The sequence below is a fragment of the Ascaphus truei genome, chromosome 3 (genome assembly GCF_040206685.1).
Source record: "Ascaphus truei isolate aAscTru1 chromosome 3, aAscTru1.hap1, whole genome shotgun sequence".
NCBI classification, from domain to species: domain Eukaryota; kingdom Metazoa; phylum Chordata; class Amphibia; order Anura; family Ascaphidae; genus Ascaphus; species Ascaphus truei.
In genome coordinates this window covers 337078869-337099946 of record NC_134485.1, presented here as the reverse complement: position 1 = coordinate 337099946, position 21078 = coordinate 337078869, and the positions used below count along the sequence as shown (strand labels likewise).

General features: G+C 43.6%; 1 protein-coding gene across 3 annotated transcripts in view; it reads left to right on the top strand.

The window, feature by feature from the left end:
* Positions 1-21078, top strand: part of CSRNP2 (cysteine and serine rich nuclear protein 2) — a 58822-nt gene extending 37744 nt beyond the window's left edge. The window contains exons 2-7 of one of the 3 annotated variants that reach the window (XM_075591617.1): positions 1156-1382; positions 1500-1666; positions 6140-6314; positions 7105-7364; positions 9091-9387; positions 11224-21078. In XM_075591617.1, the coding sequence (XP_075447732.1) occupies positions 6155-6314; positions 7105-7364; positions 9091-9387; positions 11224-12081 (1575 nt within the window). In that variant the 5' untranslated portion in view covers positions 1156-1382; positions 1500-1666; positions 6140-6154 and the 3' untranslated portion in view covers positions 12082-21078. Of the gene's footprint in view, positions 1-1155; positions 1667-6139; positions 6315-7104; positions 7365-9090; positions 9388-11223 lie in introns of all 3 variants that reach the window. The other 2 variants (XM_075591616.1, XM_075591615.1) reach the window with 2 other exon arrangements.

Sequence of the window (21078 nt, the reverse complement as noted above, 5' to 3'; positions counted from 1 at the left end):
TTTTTTGATTATATATATATATATATATATATATATATATATATATATATATATACACACACAATGTAACCCAATGGGAAACAAAAACAGCACTCAAGGTATTAATGCAAAAAACAAATATATTAGAAAAAAAAGGCACAAAAATTCCAACATTTCGGTCCTGTATAGGACCTTCCTCGGGGGACCGAAACGTTGGAATTTTTGTGCCTTTTTTTTTTTTTTTTTTTTTAATATATTTGGTTTTTTTGCATTAATACCTTGAGTGCTGTTTTTGTTTCCCATTGGGTTACATTGTTTTTCTATTGTACACTATAGAACATGCACCTACCCTATTCAAGCCAGTGAAGTGCCTGCTGTGACTATTCTCTCTCTATATATATACACACACACACACACACACACACACACACACACACACACACACACACACACACACACACACACACACACCTACCTCCCCATATACCAAACCTGTGTCCGGTGTTCTGCCCTCAGCATTCCTTGTTAATGCAACGGAGTTTGGTTATATGATCTTTTACCACTTCCATTACACAACGAGGTCGATGATACTCTGCGGCCTTCATAACTTTCTCATTTACATACGGATGATCATCCCCTCCTGTCATTATGCGCACCTGATCCGCACTACATGGTCAGATTGACTAAAACGGGGAGTATAAGGAAACCCTGGCAATACCCATATTAGTTGCTCTTCCGCTTCTGGTGGAGCCATGGCCATATCCCATAGTACATCAGCACTTTAATACAGTCTATCATCAATGCTGCTCTCTTTCGCAGAATGGGGTCTTCTTCCTCAGTGAGTCGTCCTGCCTCCCACCAGGATTTGTCTTGTCCAGCATGGCAGCATATCATCTTGGTCATGTAAAATTTAGGTACATAACAGTAAACATTTTCTCATACAAAGTTCCAGAAGCTTCTCCTTCTGCTCATCATGGGCCCAGGGCGGAAGTTCCAGAACCTTCTCCTTCTGCTCATCATGGGCCCAGGGCGGAGACCCACATCCAGGGGCTATGGCAGCAACCGGTAAAAACCCTGCTTTCAATGCAGGAAATTGGGCCTCCTCTTTAGACTTGGAGAGCCAGACGCTGTCGGCGACCCAGGCGCCTTTAACAAAGGATATGCCTCTCTCAACAGCAAAACTTCAGGCTCCGTGGCAAACAACACCGGTTCCTCTTTTCGTACACTGACATCCCCGTCCAGGACATCTATAAATTTAGTGAGAAGGAAGGGTGTCTCCTCGATCATCTCCTCAGCGATCACACCTGGATCTACGGTATCTGGTTCCAGGTTCGCTTGCTCGGGAACCTTGGTACTCAGATCAACTGAAATCCCCACAGCAACGGCACTCTCCTCTGGTTCAGGTAGGCGATCCATCTCTGTGAAGACGTCCGTCTTGACTGCAGTCTCAGGAGGAGCAAGGGGCTGGAGTGCAGGTTCCACATCTCCGCAGACTGTAAATAGTGGGTTTGACATTCTAGGCATCTAGCAGATAGTCGCCTGCCTCCCGGGCCTCCCGCCGGTATCGCAGATGACCTGCACATACTCCTTCTCTAATAACGACACCACCAGAACCCTGCCAGAGATCCGGTTGTGACGGACTGTCACTACAGATGGTTCACCTGAGTTGACACTGGAAATCTTTCAGGTAAGTGTTAGATTTGTTCTTTAATGTAGGCCTCTGCTCTACAATATACAAAAGTTACTGTAGCTATCTGTTCCCTTGCTTGGGTGTGGTTTAATTTACTTCCCGCCATTCTGAAGTGGAGGGAAGGATTATATACTAGAGCTCTTCCCCTTACAAAATCTAGGCACGCTGATTGGCTCCCTCTTTTGTACCAGACAGTCATTGGAAAGTCTTAGAGGCGGAGCTCCGGATTCACCCCACTCTGCATGGACTTTGCAATCAGTGCATCTTAGCACGCTTGCAAATAAAAATGGTTCTTTTCGGCTGGAAATCTCGATCGTGTTTACTGGGCGGGAACGCTGCCCCTCTGATATCGGCAACATTCTCTTGATGGTGAGGAGTTAGAGCCCACCACTATTTTACCATTCCATAGTCTCTGATACGCTCAGTGCACAACATCACAACTTTGTGCCCCAAAATGTAATCACTAATTAACTGGTTGCTCACAGCTCCTATGTCATTTAGCCGGGTTGCTCACACTATACCCGTTACTGGCAGGTTCCGCACGGCACACCTGTTACTGACTGGTTGCTCACAACATATACATCCACTTGTTTCTTTAAAGATTTGCATTTTTTATTTTCTACACCTCGGCTTTCTCTTGCTGGATTCTGCATAGTTTACATCACTTGCAATGACACATAACACTCCTTTTTAAACAAGTCATGTTTGTTTCAAACAGTCCAGCAAACACGCGGCCGTTACACGCCGCCATTTTAAACTTTAGATTCATGTCGTAGTTATCATTGTTTCTTGAGATGAGCGACATCATTTTTAAACAGGGAACACAATTCTCAGCAGTATTTATTAAAAAAAAAAAAAACATTTTCTTCGCTCCAAAAGTTCCAAAATGAGTGGAAAAAACCAAGACCATCTTCTTTTCACACCCAGCCCCACGTTGGGCGCCATTTGTAACCCTCCCTGCCCGGCTATAAGGGAGTTTACATAGATGTCTGTGTTGTTGGCTACTCGGGGTGCATTACCTTTGTCAGAGGATTCCGATCCCCTTCCTCACTGTAGGAGAGTGGGTCATAACTGTATCCTACCTCACCTCACATGCTGTGTCCCCTGGTACTGAGGTAGCAGGGGGCGATTCCTCATTCTTGCACTGCACTTTATTCTTTCAGGATCCTGATTAAGATACTGTGTCATAACTCCTGATGATCCCGACCTCAGATTAGTCCTAGGACTACAGATAGGCCAACCCTAATGGTCACTGATATCCCCTGTTGAAGCTTGTACTTCTCCAACTTCCTTTACTAGCGGCCTTACTTTAAAGCAGCGGTGCGCAAACTGGGGGCGCACCTCCCAGGGGGGGGGGAGGAGAATTTGCAGGGGGAGGGCGGGCTGTTACAGAGGCCCCGTGCTCTTCTCCCAGGCATTTAATTTAATGCCGGGGGAGGCGTGAGGCCTCTGTAACCTCACTTACCTACTGGCAGCCGGGTCTTCAACGCGGCGTCAAAGTACGCTGCGGGGTCATGTGACGTCACACGTCGCCATGGCAATGCGCATCTAATGACGCTGTGGGGTCACGTTACGTGACCCGCAACGTCATTTGCAGCCATGTCTTGCGAACGCTGTGGCTCCCAGGAAGGGGGCCGCAGCTGAAAAAGTTTGCGCAGCGCTGCTTTAAAGGACACATCCCTGCTCTTGAAAACAATAAAGGTAACTCCTACCCCAACGTAACTATTTACAGTTGAGATCCTTCCATGGTCTCTCCTCTCAGGATCTGACAGTTGGAATCTTTCTGCTCTCCTATTTATCATTTTCCCTTCACCCCCTGTCTCTGGGCAGAAAAGGGGTGGAGCTAAACCTCTGTCTGGTCATTAGTGAAGACCTTAACTAGAGTGGCAGGTGTTTAGTATCTAACTCCTTTTAACCTATATTGTAACCCCAACATGGGATGGGGTGCATAAGGAACCACAATCCCCTCTAATAGCGTGTCTGAGAAAAGACGCATTGTAAGGAACCCCAACCCTCTCTAATAGCGTGTCTGAGATCAGATGCATTGTAAGGAACCCCAACCCTCTCTAATAGCGTGTCTGAGATCAGATGCATTGTAAGGAACCCCAACCCTCTCTAATAGCGTGTCTGAGATTAGATGCATTGTAAGGAACCCCAACAGTCTTTAATAGTGTGTCTGAGATCAGATACATTGTAAGGAACCCCAACCCTCTCTAATAGCGCGTCTGAGATTAGAGGCATTGTACATTTTTCTGTGTTTGGTACAATTTTCAAAAAGAGCTGAAAATTGCAGGGAACCCTCTAGGGATGCCCGGGGAATCCACGTGGTCTGAACAACCCCAGTTGAAAACACTGGTCTCCTTGTCATTGCCTCTCTGCACTGTGTCTCCATCTATATCTCCCTCTTCCTCCTTACCGTACTGCCTCCTCGCTCTCCCTTGCTCACTCCCTTTCACTGCCCCTTTATACTCTGGTTTACATGTTCTCCCGCCTTTCAACTCATTTGCTTTGGTTGCTATGACAACTGTCTCTAGCTGGTAAAAGCGTAGAGATGCCAAACGAGCAGGTCGGGCCTACTCTGAGTCACAGCACAGACATGCAAAGGAAATCTGCCATGGGGAAGCAAACATCTCTCATCTCATATTCACGGTGTGCAAAAGGGTGTGGGTGGGGCTACTTCTACCTGTGCCATTCTGTAAGGAGCCCCTGACGTTGGGAACTTCTCATCATTTGGTTTGCTGCATTGCAACCATAAAAGATCCTCATAAATATGTGGGGGGGAAAGAGAATCGCTCGGTGTCACGTCTAAGGCAGGGGTGATCAACTCCACTCCTCAAGCCTGCCCCCCTCCAACAGGTCAGGTTTTCTGGATATCCCCGCTTCAGCATAGGTGGCTCAATCAGTCACTGCACCAGCACAGGTGGCTCAGTCAGAGGCTCAATCTTCGACTGAGCCATCTGTGCTGATGCTGGGATATCCTGAAAACCTGGCCTGTTGGGGGAGGGGGGCTTGAGGACTGGAGTTGAGCACCCCTGGTCTAAGGCTTCTCAGTGTTTCCGCAATAATCAGTAGAAGCATAGACACAGAGGAGTACACGCATACCCCGGTTTAAGGACACTCACTTTAAGTACACTCGCGAGTAAGTACATATCGCTCAATAGGAAAACAGCAGCTCGCGCATGCGCCTGTCAGCACGTCCTGAACAGCAATACCAGCTCCCTACCTGTACCGAAGCTGTGCGCATGCATGGAGACTATAGAGCCTGTTACAAAGGCGTTATTTACATCAGTTATGCCTGTATATGACGATTGCAGTACAGTACATGCATTGATAAGTGGGAAAAAGGTAGTGCTTCACTTTAAGTACATTTTCACTATACATACATGCTCCGGTCCCATTGCGTACGTTAATGCGGGGTATGCCTGTAATGATATGCGGTTTCAAGACTAGACACAATGGCCCTAAAAGCAAATTTAGGGAGGGATTCGTTGCCTTGAATAGCTCTAGGCTAATCTATTTTATATCCACGTGGCATACGGCCATCTTTGAAGAGTGCTTTGAATTAAGTTGTAATATATGGGACAGCATCCAGGTATATTGTACATGTAATTCATATTGTATCTGAATTGGAAATATCTACACCTGTAATGTACTAACAGTGGAGTGACGATCTCGGGGACTATATTATGAGGGTCACAACCAGCTGTTTCACTTTGTTGACGGGGAGTATCGCTTTGAAGTTCAGGTAGCACCAATGTATGAAGGTGCTTTGCAGCTTAGCAACATTTGTCACTGAGAGATTTGGGGCTTGGATGTAGGCGTGTGGGTAGAAGTGCAAGCACTAGTCACTGCTCTGTGCCTTTTGTGTCTAATAAATAGACCAGATTTACGGTTGTATGAAATACTGCTCCAAAGAGATCGCCACCCGCATTTCTCCTACACGTGAAGCTAGAGAAGGTAGTTACACGGTGTCTGGGATTAAATATCCAAAGCTAAATAAAACGTCATTTTTCGTTTTTCTTTATTCTATTTTTTTTTGTGTGTGTGTGAAATCCTCCTGTAAGTATACGCTTGTGATGATGAAAAAACTGGTTCGGGCCTTGACGCCGGATTTCTTTTTAACAAAACAAATGATGAAACTTTTTGAATGTGAACAGGTTGTTTGCATTACAGCTCCTCCCTATTGTGCGATATCATGGTGTTGAGCAGAACCTATCGTTCTTTTACTCACTCGTCTCTCGACGTCTACTGATTCTCTTCTTAGTTTTTTTTACCTGTCTCCTCACTATCTTTGTTTCTTCTGTCTCTCTCTTGTCCTGCTCCGTCTTTCCGTGGCCCTTCTCGTGCCCTCTTTCTGTGTATCTTTCTATCAGTAGTTTCTGTCTCACGGCTGCAGACGTTACACTCCCTATTTGTAGCTTGGGTCACACTGTACATCATCCTCTTCCCCCCTCTCCCTTTTCCTTGCAGGCCAGCCCAAGACAAATGGATGCAGTCACGAACAGAAGCCTCAAGAGAAAGTTTGAAGAGGTGGATGTGGGTTCCCCAATCTCTACATCAAAAGACTCTGACGATGAGATCTCAAACAGTGACAGTGCAGAGAGCTGTGACAGCGTCAACACCCCCACCACCACTGGACTCATACGTAAGTTGTCTGTACGAAGACTTAGGTCTGTTAATACTGTGTCTTCTCTCTCAGCCATTAACCTTTACGGTTGGCACGGGACTGTAACTGCCTTAAGACCCTGTTCTGATCGCTTGTGAACTTTCAACATTTGTCAAATTCTTGGTAGAAGAGCTAAAAAAATAAAGCTGTGAGGTGGGCTGAGGGTCACGTCGTCCTCCTGGATTTCAATCTGCAGTCCCCTTACTTTTGTGCACAAATTATGTTATGTTTCTTATGCATCAATCAGCTCGCTTTATATTATGGCTGATTGTTATGTAGATAAATGTCACTGGTAAACTAGAATGAAGCGTTTTTGTTTAGGACTGAGAGAAAGGAATTTGTTTTGACAATGTTTGTGGGCTGCCCATGTAGTACCAATATTTGCATTTTATTCTGATATCCAGTGGTTGACAAATCACCAAAAAATCTACTCGCCACACAAAAAAAATCTACTCGCCACCTAGTACCAAACATGTGCTGCTTGGGCCAATATTTACTCGCCCGGGGGTTAAATCCACTCGCCCGGGGCGAGCAAATGTATAGGTTTGTCGAACACTGGTGATATCTATATGAATCCATTCAGTTTTGACCATTCTGAATATAGTATCTCATACACTGTCTATTCAGGGCACCCGCTCTCTCACACGTGTCCTTTTTATAGCGTGGACCTTCAACTTGTGGGACCTCATAGGCATAAGAAATATCGGGATTCAGAAGGGGTCACTACTCTGAATCCATTGTTAGCATCACCTTTTTCCTCTCTTCCCAGCGACATCCATCCTGAAGCGGCAGAAGCCGCTGAGGCAGAAGAATGTGCGCTTCGACCAGGTGACGGTCTATTACTTTTCCCGCCGCCAGGGCTTCACCAGCGTGCCCAGCCAGGGGGGCAGCTCCCTGGGCATGGCACAACGCCACAACTCCGTGCACAAATACACGCTGTGCGAGTTTGCCCAGGAGCAGGAGGTGTCCCACCGCGAAGTCCTGCGGGAGCACTTGAAGGAGGAGAAACTTCACACACGCAAGCTGAAGGTACCTCACCCCCCCCCTCCCCCCAAATCTTACAGGCAGTGGCCCCTGGGAGGGACTGCAGCTGGGGCTGCAATGTGTGGCCTTCATTTTCTATTTCCTTTTGATTTTCGGCGTCACCTTCACTTGTTCATGGCAATAGCTCCATGTATGCACACTGCATAATACTAGACTACACAGCTCACATGATATTAAATGCAAAGACTTTACAAGCAATCTGTCCCTCCACTTCTCTTTGAAACGTGTTTGAACTCCCAGTGCCCGCTCCTTGTGATCTTGATCAGGTCACATTATTTCCGTGTTCCGGGCACAACACATTTTATGTAGTAATCCCTACGTGGAAGGGACGTGCCTGAAAGTGTTTTTATGCACATCGCCGTCATCCTATTTAAAAGCACAAGAACCATAATGACCAACAGAAATATTTTTGCACAAAGCGAGGGATTTTTCTAGTGCTGGTTTTTCAAAACATCCGCTTCACATATGTGAATGAGAAATGGAAAAGGAACACCTACCCTCTAGAGCAGGACTGGCCAACTCCAGTCCTCAATGGCCACCAACAGGTCAGGTTTCAAGGATATCCCTGCTTCAGCACAAGTGACTCAGTCAAAGATTGAGCCACCTGTGCTGAAGCAGGGATATCCTTAAAACCTGACCTGTTGATGACCCTTGAGGACTGGAGTTGGCCACCCCTGCTCTAGAGTCTAGAGCTTTGCGTTTACATGGATGGTGTTGGTATTAATGAGCTTGCAGAGCTTCTTTACACTGTTCAGTGATGTGAATAAGATGGATCCCCTCTTGCATCATGCAGCTGCACAGCCTTATTTTGTCATGGTTCCCTAAGGTTCACATGATGAAACCACCCTCTGGAGAACCATCACATTATTGCAACCACGAGGGTGTTTTCCAACGTGGATCAAGGATCATATAAAAAAAACGCTTATTTCTGGAATTGTCCCCTTCTATTAGCTTTCTATATTGTATATCATTTTTAACATGACAGTATAACAGAATAATAGGTTAAAACATATTGAAAAATGTATTGTCTCGAAGTGTGAAAACATCCTCCTCCTTGACAATATTTTTCTCTGGCAAACTTCCATAGAACCAGCAGCTGAACTGCTGCCTTTTTAGTATAACAAGAGTTCACCCAGTGGTATATGCTTAAAGTGGTGGTCCCGCACAGCTTCCATCCAATCACTCTTAAACAAACACATTTACTTAATTGCATCCTTCTGAAGAATAAATGTTTTCCTTTCTTTAGGTCCACTGACCTTAATGCATATCAGCCAATTATTTTTCGCTGTTTGACTGATATGGCATCCCAATTACATAAAGACAGAATATTACAGAAACTATTTACCTGTAGATTTGAGGATTGATTAACAGAATCATCACCCAAATGTATTAAAAGTTGCAAAAACGCTCTACAAGCATTTGTTTTTTTTCCCTGGGAATGTCAAAAGTTTAGAAATTTATAAAAATATTTATTTGTCGGATTCCTTAACAACAAAAAGTGTCCAACGGCTACATCGCATTTAACTTATTAAACGTGCAACTATCCTTGTTCACTTTGGCCCTAGGTGGGACTTAAATATGTCTGCATCATCAGAATGCCAGACTTGGTCCTGCCACTCCCATTGAAATAAATGGTGCTCAGTGATGCAGTTATCAATATACTGCCCACTGAATACTCCCAGATATGAATGTACTGCTTCTTCCCCACCAGCTGACCAAAAACGGCACCGTGGAGTCGGAGGAGGCAGAGGGACTAACCTTGGAGGATGTGTCGGATGACGACATAGACGTGGACAATGTAGAAGTAGACGATTACTTCTTTCTTCAGCCGCTACCTACCAAGAGACGCAGAGCCATGCTCCGGTCGGCTGGGATTCATCGAATCGATGCGGAGGAGAAGCAGGAGCTGCGAGCTATCCGTCTCTCGCGGGAGGAGTGCGGCTGTGACTGCCGGCTATACTGCGATCCAGAGGCCTGTCCTTGCAGCCAGGCCGGCATCAAGTGTCAGGTTGGTTGGGAGCGGTGGGGTTGGATGAAATAAGATTGGTCGAATGCAGGGATTTTACAGCTGTGGCCTCTATATGTGAGATTCCAAGAAAACACTCTCCTCAAAAACAGCATCTAGGAAATGAAACCTGATGTGTCGTCTTGGTTTCTATGATCTGCGACAAAAACTTGCACAAAACCTTGTTGTGTGGATTGCAGGGTTCGTGGACGTGTCTGTGCGTACATCATAGTATGATGTCATTTGTTTCTTGCATCGCGCTGGCCATGTTTGCAGCACGGTCGATGGAATGTTGCAGGCACAACATGTCACTGCCTTCTAGAATGTACAATCCTGAAGTCTCCCTGGTCACATGGCGAGAGCTGACACTAGGATTCGAGCCAGGTGCAGAAGCGTCGAAGGCAAAAATCAGAACAGAGCTTTGCGCTCCTAAATTATTTCTGCTAACTATATTTCGCCAAAACTGCTCTAATTCCTGCATTTGAACCATATCGTATTTAAAGTAGCTGCGATTTTTGTGCCCTGTTGAAGTGACCACACTAAAGAGGCAAAACTCTGACTATTGTATGATCTGCAAACACAATGGTGCCTACAGGTGCGCCAACAAGTATTCTAAAACTTGCCTTAAACTTGCCTTGGAAAATCTGGGGCTATAACCAACAAGACCCAGGTACATGCTGGGTACATGCTGCAACATTTCAGTGACATTTCTGCAGAGACTAATAGCCCATCGGATTAACACAGCAGGGGTCCCTGGCAGTCCCATTCAGTTTGATCCCATTCAGTTTGAATGGGACTGCCAGGGACCCCCGCTGTGTTAATCCGATGGGCCATTAGTCTGTCTGCAGAAATGTCACTGAAATGTTGCAGCGTGTACCCAGCATGTACCCAGCATGTACCTGGGTCTTGTTGGTGATTGCCCCAGATTTGTTTTAGATTACCCGTCGGCACTACAGTACGTACCAAGTTTACATTTTACATTTTTTTTGTGCATCAAAATTTCAGTGCTGACAACACATACAAACCTGCCTAAAATGCGCGTCATATGTCTAAAGACTTCCTATATACTGTATGACGCATCATTTGTTGTTTGAACTGACTTTTGATTCATTACGTCATTGTACACAATTGTTTTAATTTCAATTGTATTTTATTTATCATTAGTAGCAGTCATTTTCAGTTATTGGAATATTTATAATAGCCATACCGCGGACAATAACACATGCTGTTAACCAATGTAATGGAATATCCCTACTGCGGCACATACATTTTTGGGTTGATACATAGCATCTTCATTCTGCGCGAGCACTGTTAAGTCTTTTTAGGATTTACACTGTTGTCCTTGGCGGACGATTTTGACGCGCTTTCCACTTTTAGTGGGCGCACAAAAACATGCTTTGTTAGTTCATACCATTTATACCTGTAAGCTGAGCGCAGGCCAGCTCTGTGCCGCACACAAGAACACAAACATTGTTACACTGCTGGTGTAGGTTGAGAAATGTCATGTTTGTACATAGGCGCGCACAAGCGCATTTTTAAATGAGATTTATCTCCGCCAATTTTGTTCCAAAAAAGCAGTTTGCAACACTTAATACATAGGCACCAGTTCAGTTTAAGGTCACAATATGAAAGCTAAGGTCTGTTGTAGTATATTGGTGATTTTAATACCAAAAAGTTAACTCGATTTCCCCTGTCTCGATTTCTCTATCCCTATTTTTCCTTGAACCCTTTTCCCATCTGATCTCACTCTCTCTTCCTTTCAAACTATTTTTTCCCTTTCTTACCCACTTTGTCCCATTCTTGGCCTCTGTCTTTTCCCCGTTTGTGTCCCTTTCTCAGGTGGACCGCATGTCCTTTCCATGTGGCTGTTCTCGGGATGGTTGTAGTAATATAGCTGGCCGCATCGAATTTAACCCCATCCGGGTACGGACTCATTACCTCCACACCATTATGAAGCTAGAGCTGGAGAACAAGCGCCAGCAGCCTCGACCACAGCCCCCTGAGGAGGAACATCCCCATTGCTCCCTTGGGGTCACTCAGCATCAGGATACCCAGGACTTCCAGGAATTCATCGCTGAAAACTATTACCTGGAAAATGAAGCTGCGGTTCGGCACCTGCAGAGCGCTGAGGAGCGCCAGAGGCTACTGGATGAGGGGGATGAAGCCTCTAGCGGCTCCAGCCTCAGTCTGGACTCCAGTGTGGAGAGTCTGGAGGTCTGCCTTTTGGAGACACCCATCTCACTGCCATCATCCACCTGCCATCCCTCCATTACCCCTGTCTTACTCCCTGCTAGCTCATCTGTCCTCTGCTTCTCCGATGAGGACTCAGGGAGGCCAGCCTCACCTGCGGAGTACACAGATGGCAACGTGACATCTCTGTACGCTCACAACCACACAAGCTTAGACCCGGAACCAGAGGTGGCAGGTTTTGTCCACTCTGAGCCAGCAGAGCCGAGTAGCTCAGAAAAGGTAGAAGCAGGGGATCGCACAATGACTGCCTGCTCAGAGGGCGGCCCAGTGCTAGAGCCTGCTGGGACCTCCTCTGACTTGGCAGAGGATCACTCTGCACCTATGACACAGCCAGACAGGGCAGCAGAATCATCTGGGGCAGAGATGGGGAGGCTGGAGGAGAATCCAGACAGCCACACCCTCTGGTCAGGCCGGCATTCTTCTGCGGGAGGTGCCCTGACTGTGTGACACTTTGGCAGCTATTTTGCACATGGCGCTACTCCCTTCCCTCTCTCCTTATTCATTATCACACCTGAGCCTCCCCATCGTCCTACTCCTACAAGCAGACCTCTGACGGTCCTTTTTATTTATTCTACATTTGTTTTCATGCACAGATGTTGGGGGGTTTTTTTTTTATAAACAAACGCCAGGGTTATGAGAAGGAAAATGATTCCTCCCCTATTATTTTCAATTACGGTTTGTGTTTGGGAGAGCTTTTGGGGGGTTGGGATTGCTTTTCAGTTGGTAATATGTCCGTCAACAAGCTTCATTGGCTCAGTCCTCTCCTTCGCTCAAAATGTTTGCCCCAGTGGGAACAATGTGTGTCATTTTGCTGGGTTTTGTTGCAATATTTCCACACCAGTCCCTCCAATACTCGGTCATCACAACCATAGAGGGTTGAAAGGCAGGTTATCCAGACCCCTGTGGTAATTCTTTCACCCTTGACTTGAACACAGCACTGGCACTGAAAAAGTTGGGTTACCACCCAGATAATCTGTCCCTCACAAGGCTAAAGAAGGGTACTGTCAGCAGCATACCTTTTACTGTGCTCGAGTTACATGTTATGATTAACCTGTCGTGAGCACTCTCTTCGTCTTTATACAGACACTTCATACATGTGCAATGGGAGATGGAGGGATCTGTCCAGCAATGTAGACTTAGCAGGCAGACACAGGAAATATGGTGCTAATGAGTAGGATGGGACTGGAATATGTGTCCCCTTCGGAGAGCTGAGCTGCTTTTTTGTTACTAGTACAGTGCGAGGACACTTTGACTTCAGGACAAGGCGGATAGATTGGACATCTTTACGGGACCCGCTCTCCCTGCACTTTGAAGCTGCTAATCTTTTAACCTGGGCAACAAAGGGGAGCAAACACGTTTGTGTAATGAGAGATGTACTTCCCTTGCTATTTTTATTCAAATGAGCGAGAGCTTGTTATCCGGTCACGGTTTCAGAACACTAGTCCCACTTGATAAAATACGTGTGTGTGTGTGTGTGTGTGTGTGAATGAGTGTGGGTAATATGTATGTGTTTGTTTCCTCCCCCCCCACCCCCGATTATGCTAAATTATAAAATCTCCAGAGACAGGTTGCAATAAAATATTTATTTGCAGGTATTAAGTGTTCACCGTAGCATTTTTTTTTACCAGCAGTATTTATAACTTGCTTATTAACTATAGAGAATATGATACATGGAAAAGGGGTTTCACTTAATTGCACATCCAGCATAACTTGCTAAATTGGACCGGTGCTGTAACACTCGTGCACTCTGTTGTGGGCTTTCAGAAGATTGCAGGGTTTGTTTATTAAGGCTGTTTCCTTCCATGATAGCATATTTGGAGTGATTGCAGGTTCCCTGTTATTAGCTGGAGGTCTATTGAATAGGTCATGGAACATTTTCCACATCAGTGTAACAGTCACATGTGTGACTGTACGTGACCAGCTTTTGGGGGCTCAGCTTAACTATAGTTGTTTGCTCTCTACAGCAGTACACGGATACACATTAATGTAGCAATAACTAGTACAAATTTGGGAGCAATACTTGCTGACGATGATTCTTTAAACCTGGTCATAGTCACTTACTCTTTTTTTTTTTTTTTTTTTTTTTTAAACCTCATCAACCCCAGCAGCTGAAAAATCATTCAAGGTATCCATGGTGTCGATCGCTTGCTTAATACGAGGTGGTCAGAAAGCCTTTGTAAATAGCAGCTGGGGAAGTGGGTTTTAGATCTGGTCCAAAAAGTGAGCAAGACATGCTGCAATTCATAGAATCCTCAAGTTACTGTATAGTATCCTCATCAGTGTCCTTTCATGTCCAGAGTCTACTCAGTGGATGCAGATGTCGTCTGCCTAGAACCTTTGCAGATACTTGAGTTTTTGGCCTTTGTAGTGGAGACTCTTTGATCATGATACTTAATACGCATTGTTTTGGCAGTACTGCTGCAATTGGGATTATGTGCAAAACATGCTAGATATATGAGATTATCGCTCAATTTCAGGTGGATATAATCCATAATATACCAAAATATATTTAGGGTAAAATAAAATAAAAACAGCAGCTATAGAAATAAATAAACTCGCACTTTCTCAGCTGCCAAGTGGTCAACTGTCCCCTCTCCGCCCCGCACACACACTACTGCTGGGCACTTGCATTTATTTTGTTTTTCATTATTGCAGGTTGACACGAGTGAAAGAAGCACAATGTTTCAGCGGGGATGCAGCCTCTCTACAGGTGACATGGGGGGGATGTCCCCCCCGAAACATCATGCTTCCTTCACTCGAGTTAACCTGCAATAAAGAAAAGGGAAACGCATGTAAGCATTCAGCAGTATTGTGTGCGACTGAGAGGACCGTTGACCATGCTGTGACCTACCAGCGGCGGCCATTTTCTCAGACCAGCACCATTACCTAATTTCACGAAAGTGAGCGCAACAGTGATCGGTAAAATGAACGACTAAACGTTCTCGGCTGCCTGGAACAGCGTTTTGAAGCCCAGTACTGGATGTTCGAAGCAGACTTTATTGGTTTTAAATGGAACCCTCAAACTGTTTACAAACCAAACAAACTGAACTTGTATATTTGTGAAGAGATTATGACACAGATCACTTATGACAGGAAGACTGAGGTGCATTAAGACTCCATGCATTTATAACAGTACGTTAATCTGCTTCTCACTGTTTTGAATAGGGCCAGTGTGTTTATAATTTAACATTCTCCCCTCCTCCCCCCCCTACAACACACACACACACACACACACACACACACACACACACAAACAAATTGTTGATGACTACAACAGTTTAAGAGCTCGGTTGAAAATTGTGTTGGGAGTATGTGCATGTTCAATAACCACACTGAACCAAAGAACCATGAGGGTGAGGCAGCCTGTGTTTAGGGTGGGGCGCAGTGGTATAATTCACAGCCCTGGTTTAAAATAGACCACTTTTGCCACTGAGAACTCAACAGCTGGGGAATTCCTGTAGAACTAATACACAACGACATTCAGTTATGTGCCGGCTTATCCCATTTGCTGCTGACCCCTGAAGTTTGTGCAATAAGAGACATGCAGCAGGACCGTGAATAGATGGATGAACGTAAAGGAAATGTGAATAGAATTGACTTGCATTTTGGCTTGTGTTTGCATCAAATGTAAGAGAGGTTCCTTATGTAACTTCATATTAGCACTTCTTAAATCACAAGCTGACGTGGGGCGCAAAAATTGGAGCAGAGACATTAAAACATTGAAGCAAAAAGACGCTGGATGAACATGGCGCCATTTGCTTCAATTTTGCTCTAATTTTGCCTTGGTACTTCACCCCTTTTGAGTGTAGCTAATTAAGATCCAAATACACTGGTTGATGCGATCACTTTGAGGGCTGAAGATGTTTATTTAATGATGTGCTCTGTAAATATACTACATTGCTGCTTATATCCACATGTGCACACACTTTGTACTGATTGTGCACAGAGTTGACCATAGTTGACACATATGTTAAATACACTGGTATTTTCCTCCTTATGATATGTATATTTAGTAGGGATACAGGCCTTTTGACATAGCTCCAGTGCAGTATCGGTCTCAAAATCTGAGCTAATTAGTCAACCGTTAACGAACATACTAACCAACTACAACTTTGTAGTGCACCAAGTTGTCTGTAACCAGAATTCTGATTTCCTGACTTGATGAGTATGGTGAGTTCCATCTGCAATGATCACAGCCTGTCAGCCTTGGTGGACATTACAGGTGGAAGTAACAGTCTTTTAACTATGTTGAGCATGAACACATCTTATCAACATGTTGGTCCCCAATGAAACCATGTTCAGGGCAATAGAGGGAGACAAATGAAAAGCAGATCTAAAAGGTGAGAGCCTGAGCAGAGAAATGAATTCAATCTGAGCAATAAAGGAGAATAGATTCTTGATTATACATGGCAGCATTTGCAGGTCTTGCAAGCACATAAATAGCAACACCTGTATGCTAATGTTTGTCCTCTCAAGCTATTATCACTTTTAAGACCATTTGGTATGGAAAATATAAAGACATAGATTTTATCTTGAATATAGGGGAAAGGATAATCAGGCTGTATGTAACATGTTTAACATAAAACGGCTGAATGGCCAACAGCAAAATGCCAGCACATTTTAATTCAAAGATTAACGTCACAAAGTTTCAGTAAATTGGTTTGGCTGATCACCCAATAATCCGGAATACAAATCTGACATCCAGCTTCTGTTGAGCTGGAACCGGAGGCCCATTTTAAATGCCCCCTACATTTAAAAAATAAATAAATAAAAAGTACAAATGTCCTGTGCTTTTACTATGGACAGTGGTAGTCTCTTGCTGAAAGTTTTAAACAACCCCTTTATTAAGTGAAAACCACTTAACACCAGCATTCTGGGGTTTGTAGCTTATTGCTTCCTGTTATGGAATAGGTTTTAAAAACCAGGGCTGGCTCCATTTGTCAACCAATGATCTAAAGCCATTTAACAGGCGGCATGTATTTGCAAGAATATACTGAAGAGCACGTATTGACCTTTCTGTCCAAGTTCTGATAACCCGACTACAAGCGGAGGTTCCTGGTTCTCAGATGTTGGCCCAACTAAACAATTTAAAACGTGTGTGCAAATTATGCTGTAGGGTGACCAATTCCATTTTATATAATCTAAAGAGGTGTGTGTCGTGTTGGCAAAGCACTCACAGGAACTTGTGAAAAAACAGTGATTTATTTAGTCTAAATAAGTTTTGTTTTTTTCAAATTTTCTATTTGTGCTTAGTCAACCCCAATATACACTGCAATGTACTGCAGTCCATACAGTATGTGCACTAAAACCAGATCAACGGAAAGACTGTTTTGCTTGTTGATTTGGATTGTCAAAGTTACTGTGCAAGTGGTTGGTGCAGTGAGCATCTGTGAAAAGGTGTTTCATACAAGGTCATGCGGGGTCCTTAATCGTATCATGATTTCTGATCCTTTACTAAGGGAGTAGGTGCCGTAACCACCATTTAAGGATTATATTAACCATTTCAACTAGAATAGCAAGAGTTAGGGCTAAATTGAACTAGCATAGTCCTATGTTTGCTAAAAGTCTTTTGAAAGAGCGGTGTGTTGTGACAGGTTGGCACTGAAAGGGTTAAACGTGATCCCATCCTTTCTGAGCTGTATGTTGCACATGGTGATACTGGAATAGCCATGCAAATAGTATTTTGTCTATTTGTGCCTGCTGTTCTGCACTCTCCAGCAGTGCTTTCCCCCCTTCATATCTAGATGATAGATTTTTTATTTACCCTGTTCACTGTCGGAACTGATACACAAGTGTTTGCTTTACTCGGTTTAAGATGTATTTGGCACTGAATTATTGCTAAAACATTAGTGCTAATCCAGTTGTAGGAATTTGCTTCTAGATGGAACCTTTTACCCAGCACATTAAAAATGCTTTATATGTGCAGTCAGATCTGAGTTGCAAAGCCTGGCAGGACATTATTTTGGCAGTGCATGGCAGCCTCTACTGCAGGGTATGGGGGAATGGATGGAAGTCAGTCAATATATATGTTGTTGATATACATATGTATACATTTAAAATAGATCATTGATTTTGTGTATAGCAAGAAATATACACCCAATATTGTGTGTGTGTGTGTATATATATATACACACAATACACAGCTATATTTCAAACATGCACTATGTTTTATTGAGGTTCTGAATGGTGTGTATTATTACACCAACATCAGATGTTCTCATTCCCTTTCGTGCCAAACAGAGCAGTTTATAGCAGGTGACCATTGAGAAAGTTGCATTTCTTTCTGGCCTTTGGAGAACAAATAGCGGTACTGGGCCAGTACACGAACCAAAGTCTGCATCCTCCCAGTGTGTCTCATTCTTTCTCGAAGAGTTGCTTGGAAATGGGGGTCTGACACAATGTGATGTATCCTTCGGGCCACACATGCGATCGGTAAAAGTATGGGTTAGTGCAAGACCCTGATTTCCACTTGCTCAGAGGGCTTTCTAGTTCTGTGGCGTCTTCTGTTGGAATAATGACATTTCCTGCATGACCGCTGAGATTGACATGCTGGGCGGGGTGATAGCTGACGGGTGTATCGGATGTCTGGTGGAAAGTTTCATATTGGGCAAATAAAACTTTTTTTCTTTTTCCCCTTGTACCGTACAGATACGAGAAATCTACTTTTAAATAAAATAGTAATAATTGTGCAAGGAGACTGTCCTACCATCTGCTGTAATACATCTTATGCGGTCTGTTGCTTTGCAGAAGCTGGGTTATTAATTTTGCTACAAATCACGTGAGCTTTATAGTTAGTATTCATAGATCCGACCAACAATGTTGCATACAGGGAATAAATGATTGTTTGCCCTTGGTATTATACCACCTGAGCACATAGTTGCGTTACCTTTCATTTGTAAGATGAACAGAGTTACAGATCTGTCTGAGGCAAATGTACCCACAAGTGGTATTTTTATTTGCTGTAAGCTGAACAATATAAGACAGTGTTGGGTGCTAAACGTGAAGAATGCCACAAGCTACATGTAGAAATGCAGCATCCTGCCGGCCATTAAATATGCATTGATTACATATTTATTGGGACAGCATAGTTGTCTTGATTGCTAATTCAACCTCTCTAACCTGGTCAAGCCCTTTCATGGTTGAAACTTGTGTTCAACTTCAATGATGCAAATATTCTTAGCGTATACCCAGTGGTTTTACTGGATACTTCACTTCTACTGGTGGCCCGGTGGGTACAGTAAAACTGATGACAGTGCCTTATTGCCACAATAGACAAATAAAAACACATTGCAAAAGCTTTTTACATAGATCAGAACTTGTGTTATTGGTTTAGCATGTGTAACAGAGATGTGAGTATACTCAATGGAGCAAAAGGGGAATATTAATTAGTACCCCTATCATTTTGGAAATCTGATTATACATAGCCAAGTCAGCACCACCGAGAATAAAGAATTCTGATGAAATGCACATAAGTTGTATACATCAAACTCCCAACATGTGGATCTACAGGTAGATCCATCATAAACTTGTACTTTCATAGTTGGGAAACTTATTAATCAAATGTCCTCTGCCTAGATAGATTAACACTCCAGACCTGATGAGTGAAAGGGAGGAAAAGTGACTACCTGAGACATATAACACGATACATAACATTATAATATGTTCTTTCCAACGTCTCGTATAACTACATAATCATTCAGCAAATCAACTGTAGGGGGCGGGGAGACCTTGATACATTGATGCTATGAGACACATTGACAGATGCCAGAAATGGCATTGAAGATCCTGATCAGCAGCCCCCTCTTTTATGCCTGTCTTTATTAATCTTGTGAGGTATTCATGTCTAAAACATTTGTCCTGATGGTGAGGTCTACATGTTGTGGCCGACCCCTTACTAAAAACACACCCGTTCAATATGGTGAGGAGCAGGGTTATGTATATTTAGCGATGCACGTAATTTCTCACCATATTAAACAAAGGAATACTTGAAAAATCTCTATCGATAAGTGGTAGCCTCATCCTGTTCAGGAGGACATGCACCTGTAGGCTAATTTCCTATTGAATTGCACTATTCCTTATCTGAAACATTTCAATTGTTGGTAAGCAAGACACTGTGATGGAGATGTACCATTATCATGGCATCTGGTGCCTGGTTTGGTAGAGCTGTGTCTGGGTATCTGAAGTGGGATGCTTGCGAGGTTGACTTAACTCCAGTATACCAAACCTCTGTTCTACCTCTGCCCTCTTCGTACAGTCTGAAACCTTTCTCCAATCCATAGTGTTAACAAGCTTGACCACAAATCTGAAATAAGACCCTTCCTTCTCACTGGGTGACTTTGGAGTGTGCTCCAAATGTAATTAGTAGAACTGTCCCTAAATTCTGTATTAAATGCCTGTACAGGTGTGCACTCCCTATATGCCCTGCCTCATACCAGCGCTCTGGCTAATGAGTAGCACGGTCCTGAACATTTTCCTTTTTTTTAGGAAGAGAGTCACTGGTGTTGTCTTGAAGGGAATGGACATTGCAAATATCACCCATGATCAACATGTGTCCCTGTTTGGCTCTCTTGATGCAGGTTGCTGCCTCCTTGTCCAGGTTCTTGGTTGTGATGCTATTTGTGCATCATCTATACTTGAAATAATAAGATGTTCCCATTGCATCAAGACTCAAGTGCTTGGGTATCCAATTACAATAATACTATATAACCTAATGGGTTAAGAGGACTGGTACGTGACTTTCACATCTGGAATAATAAAATATCCAGGATTGCACCCAGAGGGGATTTTAAGTATCTTAAACTGTCTAGATTTTACTTTGTACCTTAACAACACAAGATGTAATATCCAACCAATTTATATTTATTTGTACATTATTAATGGGGAAGCTATGCGTCCCTTTCACCCTCCAAAATGACCACATCGTGAAAATACCAAACCAGGTAATCTGAATTTGGAGAGTTCATAGGGAAAGTGTGGGCAGTTGTGTATGAAAATCACGTCCTTACAATTTCAAATCCTTTTTACCCTCTCCCTTAAACAGCCTAATTTGTTTGTTAGGATGACTGTATTTGAATATATTTTTTCTCTGTCCTGTACCATGCACTGTGAGACATCCTTCTTGGTGAAGACGTGGCTAGATGCATCCCATTTGAGTAGCCCTTCAGAAGAGCTGTGACATTTCTCACGACAATCTTCTATTAATAGTGTTGTTTCCTTAATTAAATACCCTGGCCCCCCCTCCCCTACTGAAAACATTTCCCTCCCCCACTGCTCTTTCTGAAACATGTACACAAATAATCATTTCAGTGTAAAATCCAACGCTTGCCATGTCTTTTTGTTTATATTTTTGCCATTTTCTTTTACCTTTCTAGGATTTCTCACTTGTGATAATTCTGTATTTAAGAGAATATTTAAATGTAAAAAATAAATGACATTATGCTTCAA